Here is a 23,163-nt window from a genome sequence, read left to right on the forward strand (position 1 = left end):
TTAAGCTTTTTTCTTGTCACTTGTCTTCTTAGGCAAGAGGACAGACTGAATGTTAGGCAAAACACCTCCCTGGGCAAGAGTAACACTTCCTAAAAGTTTGTTAAACTCTTCGTCGTTGCGGATGGCAAGTTGAAGGTGACGGGGAATGATACGACGCTTCTTGTTGTCACGAGCTGCATTTCCAGCCAATTCGAGCACTTCAGCGCTCAAATATTCCAATACTGCGGCCAAGTAGACTGGTGCTCCGGCACCAACACGTTCGCTGTAGTTTCCGTTTCTCAGTAGACGGTGAATACGACTGACTGGAAACTGAAGTCCAGCGCGTGACGAACGACTTTTTGGCTTTGATTTTTGCTTTACTACCTTTCCACGTCCTGACATGATGCTTTGATGATTGATGAAAACTAATAAAGTATAATTACGTATATTAGTAGTTACAAACCTCGGCTAATAGAATAAGTATACGCCCTCATGTGATTGTAACACGCCAACAAGTGGTTAAATTTATTTTGTTTTATCTAGTAACTTCTTATAACAGTTTTTAGATTAACAAATTTTCAAAGTTCTTTTCTGGATTATTTTCTAAACTACATTTATATAATTAGACTAATAAATAAAAACAAATTATACAGTAATCTTCCTTTATTCTACCAACATATGTTTCTGTGTGTCAACGAATCAACACACTTCAACTGGGTTCTGTAAAAAAATAATTACTGTAATGAGAGAATAGAAGCATAGAATAAAGTAGGTGTATATATGTTTTCATTAAAATAAGATATATTCTACAGATAATAGTTATTAATAGGTGAAATACTTAACATTAAATCCGACTGTTATAAAATTATATGATATTTGTAATTATTAAGTCCAAAATAAATAAGTAAGCTAAATTACACAACAAAATATAATATAAACAAACAACTTACGTTAATAGGAAAGATAACTAAATCAAAATTCACGGTTGTTAACTAACGAAAAAAATACATTTTTACAACCAATAATTACGTCACAATGTAAATGAGGCCACCTAAACTATTCAATTTGTACTGCAAGAATATTAATTTTGTTTTTATGTAATCCATTCTGAACAAAAATAAAACATTAACCATCAGTTAGTAAATCAATAAAATTCAATAAAACTTAACGGCGCTGAAGGCAATAAAAGTCACAGAAACTCGGTGTAACATGTATATTATATATTGAATGTTAGTAATGATTGAATCAAAGTTATATAGAATTAGGAAGCAGATTTAGTTCAAATGTAAAAATCAAAGAGTGAAAAAATTAAACTTTAAGGAAAAAAATTAAACTTTAAGGGAAAAACAAAGCACAAAAAAAATAATTATTACTAGGCTTACAATGTACTGACCGATAATTAATTTACAGCGACATACATAAAATCATAGTGACCTGAATTAAATATATATTGTATTTTATAATTAATAAAATAATTAATTGGTAAAGTAGGAGTCGGCTGTTTAATTTAAATATCCCTTACAGATATTTTATATATTTAATAAGTAAATTGTGTTATATGTGAAAGTTAAAATGTAAAACAACAAGGTAGTCATATGCTAAGTATAAACCTGCAGTAAAAAACCTACTAGCTCTCTTGGGCGTAGTAGGTAAAAAAGCACGGTTTATCTGTGATTTGAATACAGGCTTCCAATTAAACTTGGAACTTAACATATAAAGGTGTGAAGAATTATAGTCGGAGGGTAAAGTGAATATATGAAATTTCAGAGAATAGAAAGTGACTTGTGTGAAATAGAAATAAATAATAAATGAATAAAACTATATGTTACTTAGGATATATAATTATATTAATATAAGTTAAGTGAATGTGTGTGTGTATGTGGAAGGTGAATGAAAAGTATGAAAGGTGAGAAGGCGCCAAGGTGTTATTTGAAGAAGAACCGTCGGTTGTGTACACAGTTGTTTGAAATATCACGTCTTTTATTTAGTAATTGTTTACTATCTTCTGCTAAAATTGCCATTCGTTCAAGGTTGCATATTTGGCAGATCTTGCTCGCGCTACTAATGTTATTGTTGGCGTGGTGGAGGATGCTCCATTCCATTTCTGGTTTGGTTCCATACCTATCAAAATACTGCCAAACGAAATCTGACAATCTTGTACTATTATTTTTATTTACATGCTTAAAAGTATACTTGTGCCCGGTGTACCTATCTTTAAAGTGACCTCCTGTCGAACCAATATACACCTTATCCTTAATATTATCATTAACATTATTATTGTTTATGTTTTTATCTTCACTAAGTTTACATTTAACACGCACCTTATACACAACATTTTTAATTAAGCAGTTACCATGTAACGGACAGTTTATTTTATTCGACTTACGACAGTTACAATTTTTACCTACATTGTTCTTGAATTTAAAACCACATTTAACTACTTCATCGTTATAAGTATTACAGAAATTGGTATTTTTCTGGTTACTACAGTTATTATTATTATTATTATTATTATCATAATTATTATTGTTATCATATTTATTAATATTACTATTATTATTACTATTATTGGTTATGCCGTTATTATTAATACTATTACCATTATTATTATTAATATGGTTACTACTATTACTCTTATTACCACTATCATTATTTGTATACTTATTATTATTATTATAATTATTATTATTATTGTTATTATTATTATTATTATTATTATTATTATTATTATTATTATTATTATTATTATTATTATTGTTATTATTATTATTATTATTATTATTAATATTATTATTATTATTATTATTATTATTATTATTATTATTATTATCATTATTATTATTATTATTATTATTATTATCATTATTATTATTATTTTTATTATTTTTATTATTATTATTATTATCATCATTATTATAATTATCATTATTATTAATATTATTATTATTATTATTATAATTATTATTATTACTATTATTATTAGAATATGCAAGCATATAATTAGACTAGCTATTTATACATATAAAATTATAAACACGATATTTAAATACAAATTAGTCTTGGTTACATAAGTTTTCTACAAATGTAATCCCAGTCCTTTTTAGTAAAGTAACGGAAATACAACAAGCAATACAGTTTAGTTTTGAACGATTGCGCTAAATATTACAATACTTATATCGATTAAGTAGTTAAGTTATACTTTACCGCTAAAATACAAATCACATACCAAAAACTTTAAATAACTTTTTTGTTCGACTAGTTACAATTTTACTAAATTAATGTAGAAGCTAATGATGAAACTTATATTTATAAGATATAATAAAATGATGAACAATAGAACATTTAAAAAAAATCAAAATTACTACATAGAATTTAGTGTTATATAAACTGACGTTTCTGACTTTTTCTCAACAGTTTTAGAGAAATATTAAATTTGATTACCTGTAAAATTAATCTAAACTCGTTTTCTAAAGTGGATCAGAGCTTGGAGGCAAGTTTAGAAATTTAGGGGTCATAAGCTGCAAAGCAGTCTAGGGGTAAAAATTTGAAAACTTTTACTAGATAAGGTAGAGTTGATGATGAAAAGTAAAAATAAAGGTGTTCTGGAAGTTTTAAGAAATTTTATTGGAGGGCCATTGCTTTTATAATTTCTTTGAAAGGGGCCTTATAAAAAAAGTTTAGGAGACCATAATGTAGAGTGATAAGAAGTTTAAAAAAAAGTTTTAAAAAAACAAATAAAAATGCAAAGTAAATTGTGAACTACCTAAAAATTATGATATAATTAAGTAAAGTTAGCATGTAAAAATTTAGTTATACTAAATTTTCTAATAGCTTTCAAGTAAATGTTATACTTTATAAACTATTTTGATACATTAAAAAGTATAATTATTTGTTCATGTAAGTACTTTGACTTTTTTATATATATTTTCTTTTTGTTTACGTTTGTTTATACAGCTCACATATGTATACAGAGTATACGTTTTAAATAGTACAGTATAACTTAAAAACCTTATTTTAACTAAGATTTCTTATATGACATTAAAGCTGTTAACTTTTTTTAAGCAATAAAGTTAAGTGCAAGTTAATTACTTATAATGTATGTAAAAAATGTTTGTAAATATCATTATCCTATATAAAAACAAATAGCGCTAACAGCTTAACAAATGTGATCAGTTACAAAATTAAGTATTTACAAAATACTTGTCCTAATGGTCGTAAAGTAAGTTTAGTGCTGTTAAAAATTAACTTGTTAAAAAAGTACTTTCAAATAACTTTTAACATTTTGTAAACAATAGTGGGTGGCCCTTAAAAGGACCGGGGTTTGTTTACTAATTTAAGCCTTTTTCTTGTCACTTGTCTTCTTAGACAAGAGGACAGACTGAATGTTAGGCAACACACCTCCCTGGGCAAGAGTAACACTTCCTAAAAGTTTGTTAAACTCTTCGTCGTTGCGGATGGCAAGTTGAAGGTGACGGGGAATGATACGACGCTTCTTGTTGTCACGAGCTGCATTTCCAGCCAACTCGAGCACTTCAGCGCTCAAGTATTCCAATACTGCTGCCAAGTAGACTGGTGCTCCGGCACCAACACGTTCGCTGTAGTTTCCGTTTCTCAATAGACGGTGAATACGACCGACTGGAAACTGAAGTCCAGCGCGTGACGAACGACTTTTTGGCTTTGATTTTTGCTTTACTACCTTTCCACGTCCTGACATGATGCTTCGATAAGTGATGAAAACTAATAAAGTTTAATTATGTATATTAGTAGTTACAAACCTCGGCTAATAGAATAAGTATACGCCCTCATGTGATTGTAACACGCCAACAAGTGGTTAAATTTATTTTGTTTTATCTACTTACTTCTAATAACAGTTTTTAGATTAACAAATTTTCAAAATTCTTTTCTGGATTATTTTCTAGATATTTATATAATTAGACTAATAAATAAAAACAAATTATACAGTAATCTTCCTTTATTCTACCAACATATGTTTCTGTGTGTCAACGAATCAACACACTTCAACTGGGTTCTGTAAAAAAATAATTACTGTAATGAGAGAATAGAAGCATAGAATAAAGTAGGTGTATATATGTTTTCATTAAAATAAGATATATTCTACAGATAATAGTTATTAATAGGTGAAATACTTAATATTAAATCCGACTGTTATAAAACTATATGATATTTGTAATTATTAAGTCTAAAATAAATAAGTAAGCTAAATTACATAACAAAACATAATATAAACAAACAACTAACGTTAATAGGAAAGATAACTAAATCAAAATTTACTGTCGTTAACAAACGAAAAAAATACTTTCGTTACAACTAATAATTACGTCACAATGTAAATGAGGTTATTTAAACTATTTAATTTGTATTGTAAGAACGTTAATTTTGTTTTTATGTAATCTATTTAGAACAAAAATAAAACATTAACCATTGGTTAGTAAATCAATAAAATTTAATAAAACTTAACGACGCTGAAGGCAATAAAAGTCACAGAAACTCGGTGTAACATGTATATTATATATTGAATGTTAGTAATGATTGAATCAAAGTTATATAGAATTAGGAAGCAGATTTAGTTCAAATGTAAAAGTCAAAAAGTAAAAAAATGAAAAAATTAAACTTTAAGGAAAAAAATTAAACTTTAAGGAAAAACAAAACACAAAAAACATAATTATTACTAGGCTTACAATGTACTGACCGATAATTAATTTACAGCGACATACATAAAATCATAATGACCTGAATTAAATATATATTGTATTTTATAATTAATAAAATAATTAATTGGTAAAGTAGGAGTCGGCTGTTTAATTTAAATATCCCATACAGATATTTTTTATATTTAATAAGTAAATTGTGTTATATGTGAAAGTTAAAATGTAAAACAACAAGGTAGTCATATGCTAAGTATAAACCTGCAGTAAAAAACCTACTAGCTCTCTTGGGCGTAGTAGGTAAAAAAGCACAGTTTATCTGTGATTTGAATACAAGCTTCCAATTAAACTTGGAACTTAACATATAAAGGTGTGAAGAATTATAGTCGGAGGGTAAAGTGAATATATGAAATTTCAGAGAATAGAAAGTGACTTGTGTGAAATAGATATAAATAATAAATGAATAAAACTATATGTTACTTAGGATATATAATTATATTAATATATGTTAAGTGAATGTGTGTGTGTATGTGGAAGGTGAATGAAAAGTATGAAAGGTGAGAAGGCGCAAAGGTGTTATTTGAAGAAGAACCGTCGGTTGTGTGCACAGTTGTTTGAAATATCACGTCTTTTATTTAGTAATTGTTTACTATCTTCTGCTAAAATTGCCATTCGTTCAAGGTTGCATATTTGGCAGATCTTGCTCGCGCTACTGATGTTATTGTTGGCGTGGTGGAGGATGCTCCATTCCATTTCTGGTTTGGTTCCATACCTATCAAAATACTGCCAAACGAAATCTGACAATCTTGAACTATTCTTTTTATTTACATGCTTAAAAGTATACTTATGCCCGGTGTACCTATCTTTAAAGTGACCTCCTGTCGAACCAATATACACCTTATCCTTATTATTATCATTAACATTATTATTGTTTTTGTTTTTATCTTCACTAAGTTTACATTTAACACGCACCTTATACACAACATTTTTAATTAAGCAGTTACCATGTAACGGACAGTTTATTTTATTCGACTTACGGCAGTTACAATTTTTACCTACATTGTTCTTGAATTTAAAACCACATTTAATTACTTCATCGTTATAAGTATTACAGATATTGGTATTTTTCTGGTTACTACAGTTATTATTATTATTATTATCATAATTATTATTGTTATCATATTTATTAATATTACTATTATTATTACTATTATTGGTTATGTCGTTATTATTAATACTATTACCATTGTTATTATTAATATGGTTACTACTATTACTCTTATTACCACTATCATTATTTGTATACTTATTATTATTATTATTATTATTATTATTATTATTATTATTATTATTATTATTACTAATATTATTATTATTATTATTATTATTATTATTATAATTATTATTATTATTATTATTATTATTATTATTATTATTATTATTATTGTTATTACTATAATTATTAGAACATGATTCCTTATGTACAATTGAGTTTATATTTTTAGTTAGGTTTTTACTGATACTTCTAGTTATAGGCCTATTATATTTGATTTTATTAATTAGATTAATGTTATCATTATTGTTTATATTAACCTTGTTATTTTTACAATTGTTATCCTTTATGTCTAAACTAATATTAATTACGTTTGTGTTATCTGAATAGTTGCTATTATTTTTAATAGTATTAGGCTTATTGTTTAAATTAATTTGTGCTGTCAACTCATTATATTTAGATAAAACAAAATTATTATATGATTGTATTATTGACTTAACATTATTCATACAACTATAAGAAATTTTTAAAGTTTTTCTATTAAATATTTTACGGTAACAATGATTATTTGGGAAATGTTAATCTACTAATTTCAAAAATTCTTTACCCAAGTTTACGTTAATACTAGAACAGTATGGTGGGTTATACCACAACACACGGCTATTACGAGACTTATTACTTTTTTGCGTTTTAATATAATTTTCACTAGTGATACTGTTATTATTAATATCATTATTATTGTAATTGTTATTATCATTACTACAATTATTGTTATTAATGTTACTGTTACTATCAAAATTATTTACAATATTATTAATGTTATAACCATTATTACTGTTACTTTTAAAACTATTATCATTATCGTTATTAATATTATTAATGATGCTGTTATTACTTTTATTATTGTCATATTTATGTTTATTATCGTTATTACCGTTAAAAATATCATTATTATTACTATTATTAGTATTTTTGTTTGTTATCATGTATGTTAAGTTACATTTAAAACCACTTTTTTTTAATACATTTTCATATGGAACTTTTATTTCATTAAACATTTCTTCACTGGATGATAATGAGCTTAAGCGTTTCTGGGTCATTATTGGGATAGATTTCTTTATATGTCGGGGGTGGTCGGAATTTGAATTGATAAAATTAATTAAACAGTTTGGTTTTCGGTAAGGGCGAAAAGTACTATCAGATAGGTTTAAGGTGACATCTAAAAAATCAGTCACTTGATTACCCAGATCTAAAGTAATTTTGAAACCTATATCTGATATTACCTTAAACACTTGTTTCCTTGTTCTGTCGTATACGACAGGCTTTGCTAGATCTATGACACCTAACCCATCGTCTCTATACAAACCACAGTTACTGAAAACATTTCCCAGTTTACTGAGGACATATAGTCCGACAAGGTCACAAATCTCTGCACCATGGAAGCTTCCCATAGGCACATCGAAAAAAGTGTCGTTATTTTTCTTTTTCCAAACATTGTTGTCTGAAAAAAAGTAAGGAATTGCATGCATGTATAATAATTTCTTTGTCGGAATCGGCGAATTTTGAATAAATGGAAGCATAATTTAAAGAATTTAAAAGGTGTTGTTTGGTGATAGAAGGATAAAATTCAACTATATCAAAACTGACAAAACGCTTATTACTCTTATCATCCTATGACGAAAACCATTTTAACAGCTCACCGGTATTTTTTCCATTGGATCGAACCGGTGGCGGCTCTTACATCATTAATAATGCTTGCTAAAATAACTTTGGATATCTTACCAATGTCTGTCTTACTTGTATTAATTAATCTACATTTTATAGTTGCTGGAAAGTTATCTTTATGATCTTTTATAGTAATATACGATTTAGAATTAGCTAACTTACGGATACGTTTACCAGATATATTATTTTTTATTAATAGTTCTTGAGCACAAGAGTTTATTCGGTCGACGGAGTTTTTATCACATTTTTTGTAATCTTTTGTAATGGAACTGTTCAATAACTTGTAACAATTTTTAGGTCCGATTTTATATAAATTGTTTGTTTTGTCTGCAAAAACTATTAATTTGTTTGATTTTTTTATAGAATTAATTTGATTGCGTAGATTTCTTTGAAAATTGTTTGATTTGTGTTTAAAGCTAATGCTATTAATTAATTCAAACATTAGACTAGCTATTTATACATATAAAATTATAAATACGATATTTAAATACAAATTAGTCTTGGTTTCATTAGTTTTCTACAAATGTATTCACAGTCCTTTTTAGTAAAGTAACGGAAATACAACAAGCAATACAGTTTAGCTTTGAACGATTGCGCTAAATATTACAACACATTTAATGATTAAGTAGTTAAGTTATACTTTACCGCTAAAATACAAATACAAATCATATACCAAAAACTTTAAATAACTTTTTTGGTCGACTAGTTACAATTTTACTAAATTAATGTAGAAGCTAATGATAAAACTTATATTTATAAGATATAATAAAATGATGAACAATAGAACATTTAAAAAAAAAATCAAAATTACTACATAGAATTTAGTGTTATATAAACTGACGTTTCTGACTTTTTCTCAACAGTTTTAGAGAAATATTAAATTTGATTACCTGTAAAATTAATCTAAACTCGTTTTCTAAAGTGGATCAGAGCTTGGAGGCAAGTTTAGAAATTTAGGGGTCATAAGCTGCAAAGCAGTCAAGGGGTAAAAGTTTGAAAACTTTTACTAGATAAGGTAGAGTTGATGATGAAAAGTAAAAATAAAGGTCTTCTGGAAGTTTTAAGAAATTTTATTGGAGGGCCATTGCTTTTATAATATTTTTGAAAGGGGCCTTATAAAAAAAGTTTAGGAGACCATAATGTAGAGTGATAAGAAGTTTAATAAAAAAATTTAAAAAAACAAATAAAAATGCAAAGTAAATTGTGAACTATCTGAAAAATATGATATAATTAAGTAAAGTTAACATGTAAAAATTTAGTTATACTAAATTTTCTAATAGCTTTCAAGTAAATTTTATACTTTATAAACTATTTTGATACATTAAAAAGTATAATTATTTGTTCATGTAAGTACTTTGACTTTTTTATATATTTTTTTCTTTTTGTTTACGTTTGTTTATACAGCTCACATGTGTACACTAAGTGTCAGAGTATACGTTTAAATAGTACAGTATAACTTAAAAACCTTATTTTAACTAAGATATCTTATATGACATTAAAGCTGTAAACTTCTTTTTAGTTGAAGTTAATTACTTATAATGTATGTAAAAAATGTTTGTAAATATCACTATCCTATATAAAAACAAATAGCGCTAACAGCTTAACAAATGTGATCAGTTATAAAATTAAGTATTTACAAAGTATTTGTCCTAATGGTCGTGAAGTAAATTTTGTGCTGTTAAAAGTCAACTTGTAAAAAAAAGTACTTTAAAATAAATTTTAATATTTGGTAAACAATAGTGGGTGGCCCTTAAAAGGACCGGGGTTTGATTACTAATTTAAGCCTTCTTCTTGTCGTTTGTCTTCTTAGGCAAGAGGACAGACTGAATGTTAGGCAACACACCTCCCTGGGCAAGAGTAACTCTTCCTAAAAGTTTGTTAAACTCTTCGTCGTTGCGGATGGCAAGTTGAAGGTGACGGGGAATGATACGACGCTTCTTGTTGTCACGAGCTGCATTTCCAGCCAACTCGAGCACTTCAGCGCTCAAATATTCCAATACTGCGGCCAAGTAGACTGGTACTCCGGCACCAACACGTTCGCTGTAGTTTCCGTTTCTCAGCAGACGGTGAATACGACTGACTGGAAACTGAAGTCCAGCGCGTGACGAACGACTTTTTGGCTTTGATTTTTGCTTTACTTCCTTTCCACGTCCTGACATGATGCTTCGATAAGTGATGAAAACTAATAAAGTTTAATTATGTATATTAGTCGTTACAAACCTCGGCTAATAGAATAAGTATACGCCCTCATGTGATTGTAACACGCCAACAAGTGGTTAAATTTATTTTGTTTTATCTAGTAAGTTCTAATAACAGTTTTTAAATTAACAAATTTTCAAAGTTCTTTGCTGGATTATTTTCTAGATATTTATATAATTAGACTAGCTATTTATACATATATAATTATAAATACGATATTTAAATACAAATTAGTCTTGGTTACATTAGTTTTCTACAAATGTATTCACAGTCCTTTTTAGTAAAGTAACGGAAATACAACAAGCAATACAGTTTAGCTTTGAACGATTGCGCTAAATATTACAATACTTATATCGATTAAGTAGTTAAGTTATACTTTACCGCTAAAATACAAATCACATACCAATTACTTTAGATAAATTTTTTGTTCAACTAGTTACAATTTTACTAAATTAATGTAGAAGCTAATGATAAAACTTATATTTATAAGATATAATAAAATGATGAACAATAGAACATTTAAAAAAAAATCAAAATTACTACATAGAATTTAGTGTTATATAAACTGACGTTTCTGACTTTTTCTCAACAGTTTTAGAGAAATATTAAATTTGATTACCTGTAAAATTAATCTAAACTCGTTTTCTAAAGTGGATCAGAGCTTGGAGGCAAGTTTAGAAATTTAGGGGTCATAAGCTGCAAAGCAGTCAAGGGGTAAAAATTTGAAAACTTTTACTAGATAAGGTAGAGTTGATGATGAAAAGTAAAAATAAAGGTGTTCTGGAAGTTTTAAGAAATTTTATTGGAGGGCCATTGCTTTTATAATTTCTTTGAAAGGGGCCTTATAATAAAGTTTAGGAGACCATAATGTAGAGTGATAAGAAGTTTAAAAAAAAAGTTTTAAAAAAACAAATAAAAATGCAAAGTAAATTGTGAACTATCTAAAAAATATGATATAATTAAGTAAAGTTAGCATGTAAAAATTTAGTTATACTAAATTTTCTAATAGCTTTCAAGTAAATGTTATACTTTATAAACTATTTTGATACATCAAAAAGTATAATTATTTGTTCATGTAAGTACTTTGACTTTTTTATATATTTTTTCTTTTTGTTTACGTTTGATTATACAGCTCACATATGTATACAGAGTATACGTTTTAAATAGTACAGTACAACTTAAAAACCTTATTTTAACTAAGATATCTTATATGACATTAAAGCTGTAAACTTTTTTTAAGCAATAAAGTTAAGTGCAAGTTAATTACTTATAATGTATGTAAAAAATGTTTGTAAATATCACTATCCTATATATAAACAAATAGTGCTAAGAGCTTAAAAAATGTGATCAGTTACAAAATTAGGTATTTACAAAATATTTGTCCTAGTGGTCGTGAAGTAAGTTTAGTTCTGTTAAAAATTAACTTGTTAAAAATTAACTTGTTAAAAAAAGCACTTTTAATATTTTGTAAACAATAGTGGGTGGCCCTTAAAAGGACCGGGGTTTGTTTACTAATTTAAGCCTTTTTCTTGTCACTAGTCTTCTTAGGCAAGAGGACAGACTGAATGTTTGGCAACACACCTCCCTGGGCAAGAGTTACACTTCCTAAAAGTTTGTTAAACTCTTCGTCGTTGCGGATGGCAAGTTGAAGGTGACGGGGAATGATACGACGCTTCTTGTTGTCACGAGCTGCATTTCCAGCCAATTCGAGCACTTCGGCGCTCAAATATTCCAATACTGCGGCCAAGTAGACTGGTGCTCCGGCACCAACACGTTCGCTGTAGTTTCCTTTTCTCAACAGACGGTGAATACGACTGACTGGAAACTGAAGTCCAGCGCGTGATGAACGACTTTTTGGCTTTGATTTTTGCTTTACTACCTTTCCACGTCCTGACATGATGCTTCGATGATTGATGACAACTAATAAAGTGTAATTATTTTTATCAGTAGTTACAAACCTCGGCTAATAGAATAAGTATACGTCCTCATGTGATTGTAACACGCCAACAAGTGGTTAAATTTATTTTGTTTTATCTAGTAACTTCTAATAACAGTTTTTAGATTAACAAATTTTCAGAATTCTTTTCTGGATATTTTCTAAAAGAAATTAAATTGTTAAACTTTGATGTGTTTGATTTAATGTTTTATAATATTTTAGAATGTAAAATCAAAATAAATAAATAAAAATAGTAATCGAGCTTATTGTTGGTTGAAGTTAAAAAATCAAAAATAAATAGAGTAAATAATCATAATAAATAAGTCGGTAAAAGTATAACCTTAACTTGTTAAGTTATTTAGAAATGTATAATCAAAAACTCGAAGCAACAATAAATACAAACAAAACTATATTACCACTTTACAGATAATTGACTAGGTTACTATTATTTAATATGCTTTAATATTTATAAAGTTTTTTGATTATACATTTCTAAATAACTTAACAAGTTAAGGTTATACGCCTTACTACTTTTACCGACTTATTTATTATGATTATTTACTATATTTATTTTTGATTTTTTAACTTCAACCAACAATAAGCTCGATTACTATTTTTATTTATTTATTTTGATTTTACATTCTAAAATATTATAAAACATTAAATCAAACACATCAAAGTTTAACAATTTAATTTCTTTTAGTTTTTGATTTTATTTCATATTTTTTTATTTTTTATTTTAATTCAATTAGTTTTTGCGAGTTTAAACTAGAGATACTAATAAGATTTGCTATTTGAAAAACTTTTAAAAGACAGACTTTTAAAACATAGTTTACCTTAAAACTTGATTTATAGTTACGTAATAATATCCTTTTTTGAACTTTTACAAGCAAGAAAATTTTGAATTAATCAGTTCTAATTGTCTACTGAAGAAGATTTTACAAGTACTTTAGGCAATATAACGTTTACTAATAAATTTGTAGATTTTTTTGTTAAATAAAAATAACTTTTTAATTTAAACGATCGATAAAGACAAAAAAATCACAAAGAACATCACACAACCAAGGGAAGATTTGAGACACTTAAAACTAAAATATTCTTACTGGATATTTTCTAGATATTTATATAATTAGACTAGCTATTTATACATATAAAATTATAAACACGATATTTAAATACAAATTAGTCTTGGTTACATTAGTTTTCTACAAATGTAATCCCAGTGCTTTTTAGTGAACTAACGGAAATACAACAAGCAATACAGTTTAGCTTTGAACGATTGCGCTAAATATTACAACACTTTTAATGATTAAGTAGTTAAGTTATACTTTACCGCTAAAATACAAATACAAATCACATACCAAGTACTTTAAATAACTTTTTTGTTCGACTAGTAACAATTTTACTAAATTAATGTAGAAGCTAATGATAAAACTTATATTTATAATATATAATAAAATGATGAACAATAGAACGATTAGAAAAAAATCAAAATTACTACATAGAATTTAGTGTTATATAAACTGACGTTTCTGACTTTTTCTCAACAGTTTTAGAGAAATATTAAATTTGATTACCTGTAAAATTAATCTAAACTCGTTTTCTAAAGTGGATCAGAGCTTGGAGGCAAGTTTAGAAATTTAGGGGTCATAAGCTGCAAAGCAGTCAAGGGGTAAAAATTTGAAAACTTTTACTAGATAAGGTAGAGTTGAAGATGAAAAGTAAAAATAAAGGTGTTCTGGAAGTTTTAAGAAATTTTATTGGAGGGCCATTGCTTTTATAATTTCTTTGAAATGGGCCTTATAAAAAAAGTTAAGGAGACCATAATGTAGAGTGATAAGCAGCTTAATAAAAAGTTTTAAAAATACAAATAAAAATACAAAGTAAATTGTGAACTATCTAAAAAATATGATATAATTAAGTAAAGTTAGCATGTAAAAATTTACTTATACTAAATTTTCTAATAGCTTTCAAGTAAATGTTATACTTTATAAACTAATTTGATACATCAAAAAGTATAATTATTTGTTCAGGTAAGTACTTTGACTTTTTTATATATTTTTTCTTTTTGTTTACGTTTGTTTATACAGCTCACATATGTGTACACTAAGTGTCAGAGTATACGTTTTAAATAGTACAGTATAACTTAAAAACCTTATTTTAACTAAGATATCTTATATGACATTAAAGCTGTAAACTTTTTTTTAGTTGAAGTTAATTACTTATAATGTATGTAAAAAATGTTTGTAAATATCACTATCCTATATAAAAACAATAGCACTAAGAGCTTAACAAATGTGATCAGTTACAAAATTAAGTATTAACAAAATATTTGTCCTAATGGTCGTGAAGTAAATTTAGTGCTGTTAAAAATCAACTTGTAAAAAAAAGCACTTTTAAATAAATTTTAACATTTGGTAAACAATAGTGGGTGGCCCTTAAAAGGACCGGGGTTTGCTTACTAATTTAAGCCTTTTTCTTGTCACTAGTCTTCTTAGGCAAGAGGACAGACTGAATGTTAGGTAACACACCTCCCTGGGCAAGAGTAACTCTTCCTAAAAGTTTGTTAAACTCTTCGTCGTTGCGGATGGCAAGTTGAAGGTGACGGGGAATGATACGACGCTTCTTGTTGTCACGAGCTGCATTTCCAGCCAATTCGAGCACTTCAGCGCTCAAATATTCCAATACTGCTGCCAAGTAGACTGGTGCTCCGGCACCAACACGTTCGCTGTAGTTTCCGTTTCTCAATAGACGGTGAATACGACCGACTGGAAACTGAAGTCCAGCGCGTGACGAACGACTTTTTGGCTTTGATTTTTGCTTTACTACCTTTCCACGTCCTGACATGATGCTTTGATGATTGATGACAACTAACAAAGTTTAATTATGTATATTAGAAGTTACGAACCTCGGCTAATAGAATAAGTATACGTCCTCATGTGATTGTAACACGCCAACAAGTGGTTAAACTTATTTTGTTTTATCTAGTAACTTCTAATAACAGTTTTTAGATTAACATATTTTCAAAGTTCATTTCTGAATTATCTTCTAGACTACATTTATATAATTAGACTAGCTAGTTATATACTTAAAGTTATAAATACGATATTTGAATACAAATTAGTCTTGGTTTCATTAATTTTCTACAAATGTAATCACAGTTTTTTTAATAAAGTAACGAAAACATAACAAACAATACAGTTTAGCTTTAAATGATTATGCCAAAAATCGCAACATTATATCGATTAAGTAGTTAAGTTATACTTTACCGCTAAAATACAAATACAAATCACATACCAATTACTTCAAATAATTTTTTTGTTCAACTAGTTACAATTTTACTAAATTAATGTAGAAGCTAATGATAAAATCTAGATTTATAAGATATAATAAAATTATGAAAAAAAAATCAAAATTACTACATAGCCTTGAGTGTTATATAAACTGACGTTTCTGACTTTTTCTCAACAGTTTTCTCAGTTTTAGAGAAATATTTAATTTAATTACCTGTAAATTTAATCTAAACTCGTTTCCTAAAGTGGGTCAGAGCTTGGAGGCAAATTTAGAAATTGAGGGGTCATAAGCCGCAAAGTAGTCAAGGGGTAGTAATTTGAAAACTTTTACTAGATATGGTATAGTTGAAGATGAAAAGTAAAAATAAAGGTCTTCTGGAAGTTTTAAGAAATTTTATTGCAGGGCCATTGCTTTTATAATTTCTTTGAAATGGGCCTTATAAAAAAAGTTTAGGAGACCATAATGTAGAGTGATAAGCAGCTTGATAAAAAGTTAAAAAAAAACAAATAAAAATGCAAAGTAAGTTGTGAACTATCTAAAAAAATATGATATAATTAAGTAAAGTTAGCATGTAAAAATTTAGTTATACTAAATTTTCCAATAGCTTTCAAGTAAATGTTATACTTTATAAATTATTTTGATACATCAAAAAGTATAGATATTTGTTCATGTAAGTACTTTGAGTTTTTATATTTTTTTCTTATTGTTTACGTTTGTTTATACAGCTCACATATGTGTACACTAAGTGTCAGAGTATACGTTTTAAATAGTACAGTATAACTTAAAAACCTTATTTTAACTAAGATATCTTATATGACATTAAAGCTGTAAACTTTTTTTAAGCAATAAAGTTAAGTGGAAGTTAATTACTTATAATGTATGTAAAAAATGTTCGTAAATATCACTATCCTATATAAAAACAAATAGCGCTAAGAGCTTAACAAATGTGATCAGTTACAAAATTAAGTATTTACAAAATATTTGTCCTAATGGTCGCGAAGTAAATTTAGTGCTGTTAAAAAAAGCACTTTTAAATAACTTTTAATATTTTGTAAACAATAGTGGGTGGCCCTTAAAAGGACCGGGGTTTGCTTACTAATTTAAGCCTTTTTCTTGTCACTAGTCTTCTTAGGCAAGAGGACAGACTGAATGTTAGGTAACACACCTCCCTGGGCAAGAGTAACTCTTCCTAAAAGTTTGTTAAACTCTTCGTCGTTGCGGATGGCAAGTTGAAGGTGACGGGGAATGATACGACGCTTCTTGTTGTCACGAGCTGCATTTCCAGCCAATTCGAGCACTTCAGCGCTCAAATATTCCAATACTGCTGCCAAGTAGACTGGTGCTCCGGCACCAACACGTTCGCTGTAGTTTCCGTTTCTCAATAGACGGTGAATACGACCGACTGGAAACTGAAGTCCAGCGCGTGACGAACGACTTTTTGGCTTTGATTTTTGCTTTACTACCTTTCCACGTCCTGACATGATGCTTTGATGATTGATGACAACTAACAAAGTTTAATTATGTATATTAGAAGTTACGAACCTCGGCTAATAGAATAAGTATACGTCCTCATGTGATTGTAACACGCCAACAAGTGGTTAAACTTATTTTGTTTTATCTAGTAACTTCTAATAACAGTTTTTAGATTAACATATTTTCAAAGTTCATTTCTGAATTATCTTCTAGACTACATTTATATAATTAGACTAGCTAGTTATATACTTAAAGTTATAAATACGATATTTGAATACAAATTAGTCTTGGTTTCATTAATTTTCTACAAATGTAATCACAGTTTTTTTAATAAAGTAACGAAAACATAACAAACAATACAGTTTAGCTTTAAATGATTACGCCAAACATCGCAACATTATATCGATTAAGTAGTTAAGTTATACTTTACCGCTAAAATACAAATACAAATCACATACCAATTACTTCAAATAATTTTTTTGTTCAACTAGTTACAATTTTACTAAATTAATGTAGAAGCTAATGATAAAATCTAGATTTATAAGATATAATAAAATTATGAAAAAAAAATCAAAATTACTACATAGCCTTGAGTGTTATATAAACTGACGTTTCTGACTTTTTCTCAACAGTTTTCTCAGTTTTAGAGAAATACTTAATTTAATTACCTGTAAATTTAATCTAAACTCGTTTCCTAAAGTGGGTCAGAGCTTGGAGGCAAATTTAGAAATTGAGGGGTCATAAGCCGCAAAGTAGTCAAGGGGTAGTAATTTGAAAACTTTTACTAGATATGGTATAGTTGATGATGAAAAGCAAAAATAAAGGTCTTAAGGAAGTTTTAAGAAATTTTATTGCAGGGCCATTGCTTTTTTAATTTCTTTGAAGGGGGCTATATGAAAAAAGTTTAGTAGACCGTAATGTAGAGTGATAAATAGTTTAATAGAAAGTTAAAATAAACAAATAATAAAGGAAAGTAAATTGTTAACTATCTAAAAAATATGATATAATTAAGTAAAGTTAGCATGTAAAAATAATGTTATATTATATTTCTAATAATGTTCAAGTAAATGTTATATATCATAGTAAATGTTATATATCATAAACTATTTTGATACATCATATAATATACATATGTGGTTTAACAAAAATATGTAACTGAATTTTAATGTAATCTTAAAAGCTGATTTAAATAAAAATTATAAGGCAAATTTACCAATATATTTACTATCAGGCTTTAGTAATAAATATAGGTTTCTTATTAAACCACTAAATAAAAAACTTAAAAATTACTTAGGTATAATTTATCTATTATAACGGTTAATAAAAAGTTTACAGTAGTGATTACTGGATCCTGTATCCGGATTTAAGTTTGTAAAATTCACTTTATTTTTATTTAAACTTTCATGGCTTATTAACTTTTACCGATTTGCTAAGAAAGTCTGGCAGCTATGCATTCTAAATATGCTGTTTGAAATTTGGATGACATTTTTTTACTAGTTTGAATTAGGTTATTTAAACTACTCTGAGGGACTTAACTTTAATAGAAAAAGTATTTAATAACATATAGAATAAAAATTTATTAGTTATTTTAAAACTTTTAAAGCTTTTTAAACATTACTCATTATTATTCTATTGTTATTTTAGGCTAGAACTAGAGTAATGTCAGTATTACATACTATCAATTCTAGCAAGAATTTGTAGCTATATAAAATAGTTCTGAAAAGGACCAAAATAGTTAATCATAATCAAGCTTTGAATCATACTATGTTGGTACAAATAATAATGTAAAAATGGCAGGAAAAGAAATAGTGTCATCTTAATTTTTTCTTTAAATGTAATGAGAAATACCAAGTTTATTATAGTTAAATATTTTAGTTATGGCAAACAATTTAACTGTTATAGTGTTTCACATTGTTTATTTTTTAGGTAAATTACAGTATTAAACAAACATATTTAAATCAATAAAAGAAACAAATAAATTAATAATATTATATCAAGCTGGAAGTATAAATTAAATTATAAAGTTCAGCACAAATTAGTTTTACAAATTAAAGTATTACTTAAATAGATTATTCATATACAAAAACATTTTAAAAAGCCATAATTTTCTTAAATACATTACATTGTAATCGAATATATTACAATCTTATTATTTAGTTTTTATTTTTTGGTATTTAGAATAGTTAAAAATATTGTGTTTTTACTGTTTATAGTTGCCTAAAAAGTATTTGTTTAAAGGATTACAAATATTTAAACTAGTAATGGTTTTATATGATTCATCAGACTTGAGCTGTTTTTTACAGTAATAGGGCAAATATTTTAAAGTTTATTTTCCAATTCAAATAAATTTTTTTAGCAGTAGTTTAGAATTTTTTTTATTGCTGGGAGTTGCCACACCCAAAAACTAGTTACAGGGTTGCCACACATTCAGGGAATTCAGGAAAACTCAGGGAATTTTCAAGTTATAGAAAATCTCAGGGAATTTTGATTCTTTTTTTAAGTCAGGGCAGTTTTGGTTTTTTCTAGAAATTTCCTGAAAATTTTTAGATTAAAAAAAAAATCTCATGGAAATTTTTTTCTAGATATAGAATTAGATTTAGTCCAGTTTCAATGTTTTGTTTAAAAAAGTTAATTTTATTTATTATTAAGGGCTTATTTAGAATTTTTTTTAACTTTGCGGCTAGTTCTACAATTTTCATAGAAGAATTAACATTATAATTTTTTAATAAATAATATAATTTTTGGCCATTTGAAAAAAAACTCAGGGAAGTTTATGGTCACTCAGGGAAGATTTTTTAACTCAAAGAGTGGCAACCCTGTAGTTAATAAGTTTTGTAAAACTTAAAATAGTTTTTGTTAGTACATAGATTATATTGAGCAACAAAATGAGCTCATTTTACTATATATTAATGTTCATACTAGATATGCATGTGTATATTTATACTTATTATTGTTTCCATCTTTCATTGTTAATAAAGTATTTAAACATAAGGAGTTTTTTGTCACAACCATCTAATAATGATACTTAATTTTTCTCTTTAAAATTTTTATTATAACTAAAAAATAATGTTGTCTTACCTTTTAAAAACTCTTTTAATTCTAGCAATAACAAAAAAAAAAAAGTTTAAATGATTCAAAATGGCATTTTTACCTGTTTAAAACTGAAAAATTGTTTGATATTTTTTTAACATTTAGTATTTTATTTTAGTAATAGTAGCACTGATTATATTAATACGAGGGTTGCTAGCCTTTAAAGTTTATTAATAAAAAAAAGTCTTCAGCTGCAATAAGCAGCATTAAAATAACTAACAACTAAATAATTGTTTTAAAGGCTAAACGTTAAAAAACATTAAAAAGCTGAAAACAGAATGATAAAATAATGTTAATTATTAAATTAGCATAATAACTTAAGGGCATAGGGGGAAGTAAAACACGTTTTTTGAAATTTGATCCTATATTATATAGTTTTTACTAAGCTACAAGATGCGTTTTACAGATTTAAAAAATTCAAATTATTTTTGATATATAGCTGGTCAAAATTGGAAGCAACAATAGGTTTTTTATGGGAAGCGCAAACTAAAATGGCAAAAATATACTATTTCACTAAGAATCTACCTCCTTCTACATTTTTTGAGATAACTACCTAAAACTTTCAGGAAATATTCCTTGATATATTTAGAAAAAAATTCTGTTGGAAAGAATTTTAAAATAAGAAAAAAAACTAAATAAAAAATAAACAAATAAATGTTTTTTTTTTGTTTTTTAATTATAAATATATTATTTTTTTTAAATTCCTTCCAACTGAATTTTCTAAATATAGCAAGGAACATTTCCAAAAAGCTTGAGGTAGTTTTCCCAAAAACGTAGGAGGAGAAAGATTTTAATTTATTTCTAGTTATTTGCTGTTTTAGTTTGCGCCTCCCATAAGGATCCTATTCTTACTTTTGACTTTGACCATCTATATCTCAAAAATTAATTTTAATTTTTAAAATCTGTAAAAAGCATCTTGTAGCTTAGTAAAAACTATATAAAGTGAGATCAAATTTCAAAAAAAAAAAGTGTAACCCCTTATGCCCTTAACTGCTGATTTAATAAACAGGATTGCCAAAAAACCTAGAATTTGAGAAATTAAAAATAAACTGATTAAATTTAGAGTTTTGAACAATTTTTCAACATTAAATAGTAAAGTTTTGATTTGATTAAAAAATGTATGATATAGATAATTTGATGATGATAATTTTTTTTTAAACACATTTAAACAGGGTTGCCACACGGTCAGGAAATCAGGATAAACTAAAGAAAAATGACAAAAGTCAAGAAATTTGACTAAGTTTAAAAATAAGGTCAGATTTTGTCAGACTAATTTACAAAATTCCTTATTTTCCAAAGCCTTCAAATAGTAAAAAAAATGTTAAAAATCCCTTAAAGTCAGACTAAAATTGCGAAATTTTCCTAGGAATTTAGAAAATTATTTAGTTTTCAATGGCATTGTCTGGTATAAATTAATAAAAAGCCTTTGTAAAACTGCAAAATTTTTCTATTAACATATTGAACAACTAACCTACTTGAAGAAGCAGTTTTTTTTATGCTCTTTAGTATTGATGATCTATGGCAAGAACACTCCCTAGTGAAACTGTGATATATACACCAACATTTTCTTGCGTTTCTTTAATTATGTGATATCTCTTATGCAGCCTTTTTTGACCCTGTACCAAAGTACCAATCCTGTTGTTTCCTTTATGCATGAGAATATTTTGTTCTTGGTAATTAAATTGCTGTGGATCATTATAAAAGACGTGATAGTTACGAACCTCAGCTTAACCAGTTATTCAAGGTTGAATTAAATGATCAAGCTTCCCTAAAACCTGCCCCTAATCTTGGTTGTGCTGCAACCAATTTGCTTGCAAATTTGAGGAAAAAAGACCTAGTTGAAGAACAAAAGGTCTTAAATTTTAACAAAAAATATAGGTTATTTGTTATAAAAGCAGTTGAAAATCTCTGGAGCAAAATGGCTATTGGAAGTACATTTGTAAAAAATATGTCATGCCTAAATCTGCATAGCCTTGAAAAATTAGGAGTCACAGTTGTTGTTAAGCGTTTTTCGAACATTGTGCACTCCTTAACTAGTAAAAAATAAGCTCCAACACTGAAGGTGATACTAGCATTGAACAATTTAGAATTTTGGTAAATTGTCCAATGAATGCATTAAAGTTCAAGAGCCTTAAGTAAAAGGAAGATTGTTAGGACCAGTTCTATTTTGAAACATTAAAATTTCCTGCCAAATTTTCTCTTGGAAAGTTGTTGCAACCATTATTTGTGTTGCACAATGACCAGGCGGTGGTCGAACTCAATTAAGTATTAACAAAGCTCTGCTTTAAAACAGTATGAAATGAGAAACTATTACATCCAGAAGAAGAGTTAAAGATTATATGTAGGCATACAAACTAGAACTGTATCAATTTAGAAAATACAAGTATTTTGCTGATAGAGCTGTTTATTGCAAATACATCAATTATACACAGATGGTTCAAGTGATGTAATGGAAGTTAGATGATTGAATTCATCAAAAAACTGATGTTTTAACCTGTATAAAAATAAGATTGGAAGATTTATATTGT

The 23,163-nt window shown here is 27.1% G+C and overlaps 6 protein-coding genes across 6 annotated transcripts; all 6 read right to left on the reverse strand.

The window, feature by feature from the left end:
* LOC145849999 (histone H2A-like) lies at nt 1-381 on the reverse strand. The gene has a single exon (XM_082955135.1). The coding sequence runs from the start codon at nt 379-381 to the stop codon at nt 1-3; it is 381 nt and encodes a 126-aa protein (XP_082811261.1).
* Nucleotides 382-4,312: 3,931 nt separating this feature from the next.
* Nucleotides 4,313-4,693, reverse strand: LOC145850000 (histone H2A-like). Its single transcript, XM_082955136.1, has one exon. It carries the CDS (start codon nt 4,691-4,693, stop codon nt 4,313-4,315), a length of 381 nt encoding a protein of 126 aa, XP_082811262.1.
* A 5,728-nt stretch (nt 4,694-10,421) lies between these two features.
* LOC145850105 (histone H2A-like) lies at nt 10,422-10,802 on the reverse strand. Its single transcript, XM_082955251.1, has one exon. It carries the CDS (start codon nt 10,800-10,802, stop codon nt 10,422-10,424), a length of 381 nt encoding a protein of 126 aa, XP_082811377.1.
* Nucleotides 10,803-12,358: 1,556 nt separating this feature from the next.
* On the reverse strand, nt 12,359-12,739 carry LOC145849974 (histone H2A-like). The gene has a single exon (XM_082955102.1). It carries the CDS (start codon nt 12,737-12,739, stop codon nt 12,359-12,361), a length of 381 nt encoding a protein of 126 aa, XP_082811228.1.
* A 2,505-nt stretch (nt 12,740-15,244) lies between these two features.
* Nucleotides 15,245-15,625, reverse strand: LOC145849978 (histone H2A-like). The gene has a single exon (XM_082955105.1). It carries the CDS (start codon nt 15,623-15,625, stop codon nt 15,245-15,247), a length of 381 nt encoding a protein of 126 aa, XP_082811231.1.
* Nucleotides 15,626-17,172: 1,547 nt separating this feature from the next.
* Nucleotides 17,173-17,553, reverse strand: LOC145849979 (histone H2A-like). The gene has a single exon (XM_082955107.1). It carries the CDS (start codon nt 17,551-17,553, stop codon nt 17,173-17,175), a length of 381 nt encoding a protein of 126 aa, XP_082811233.1.
* Nucleotides 17,554-23,163: the final 5,610 nt, after the last annotated feature.

Source organism: Thalia democratica, chromosome 2, assembly GCF_965202585.1.
Source record: "Thalia democratica chromosome 2, ktThaDemo2.hap1.1, whole genome shotgun sequence".
Lineage (NCBI taxonomy): Eukaryota > Metazoa > Chordata > Thaliacea > Salpida > Salpidae > Thalia > Thalia democratica.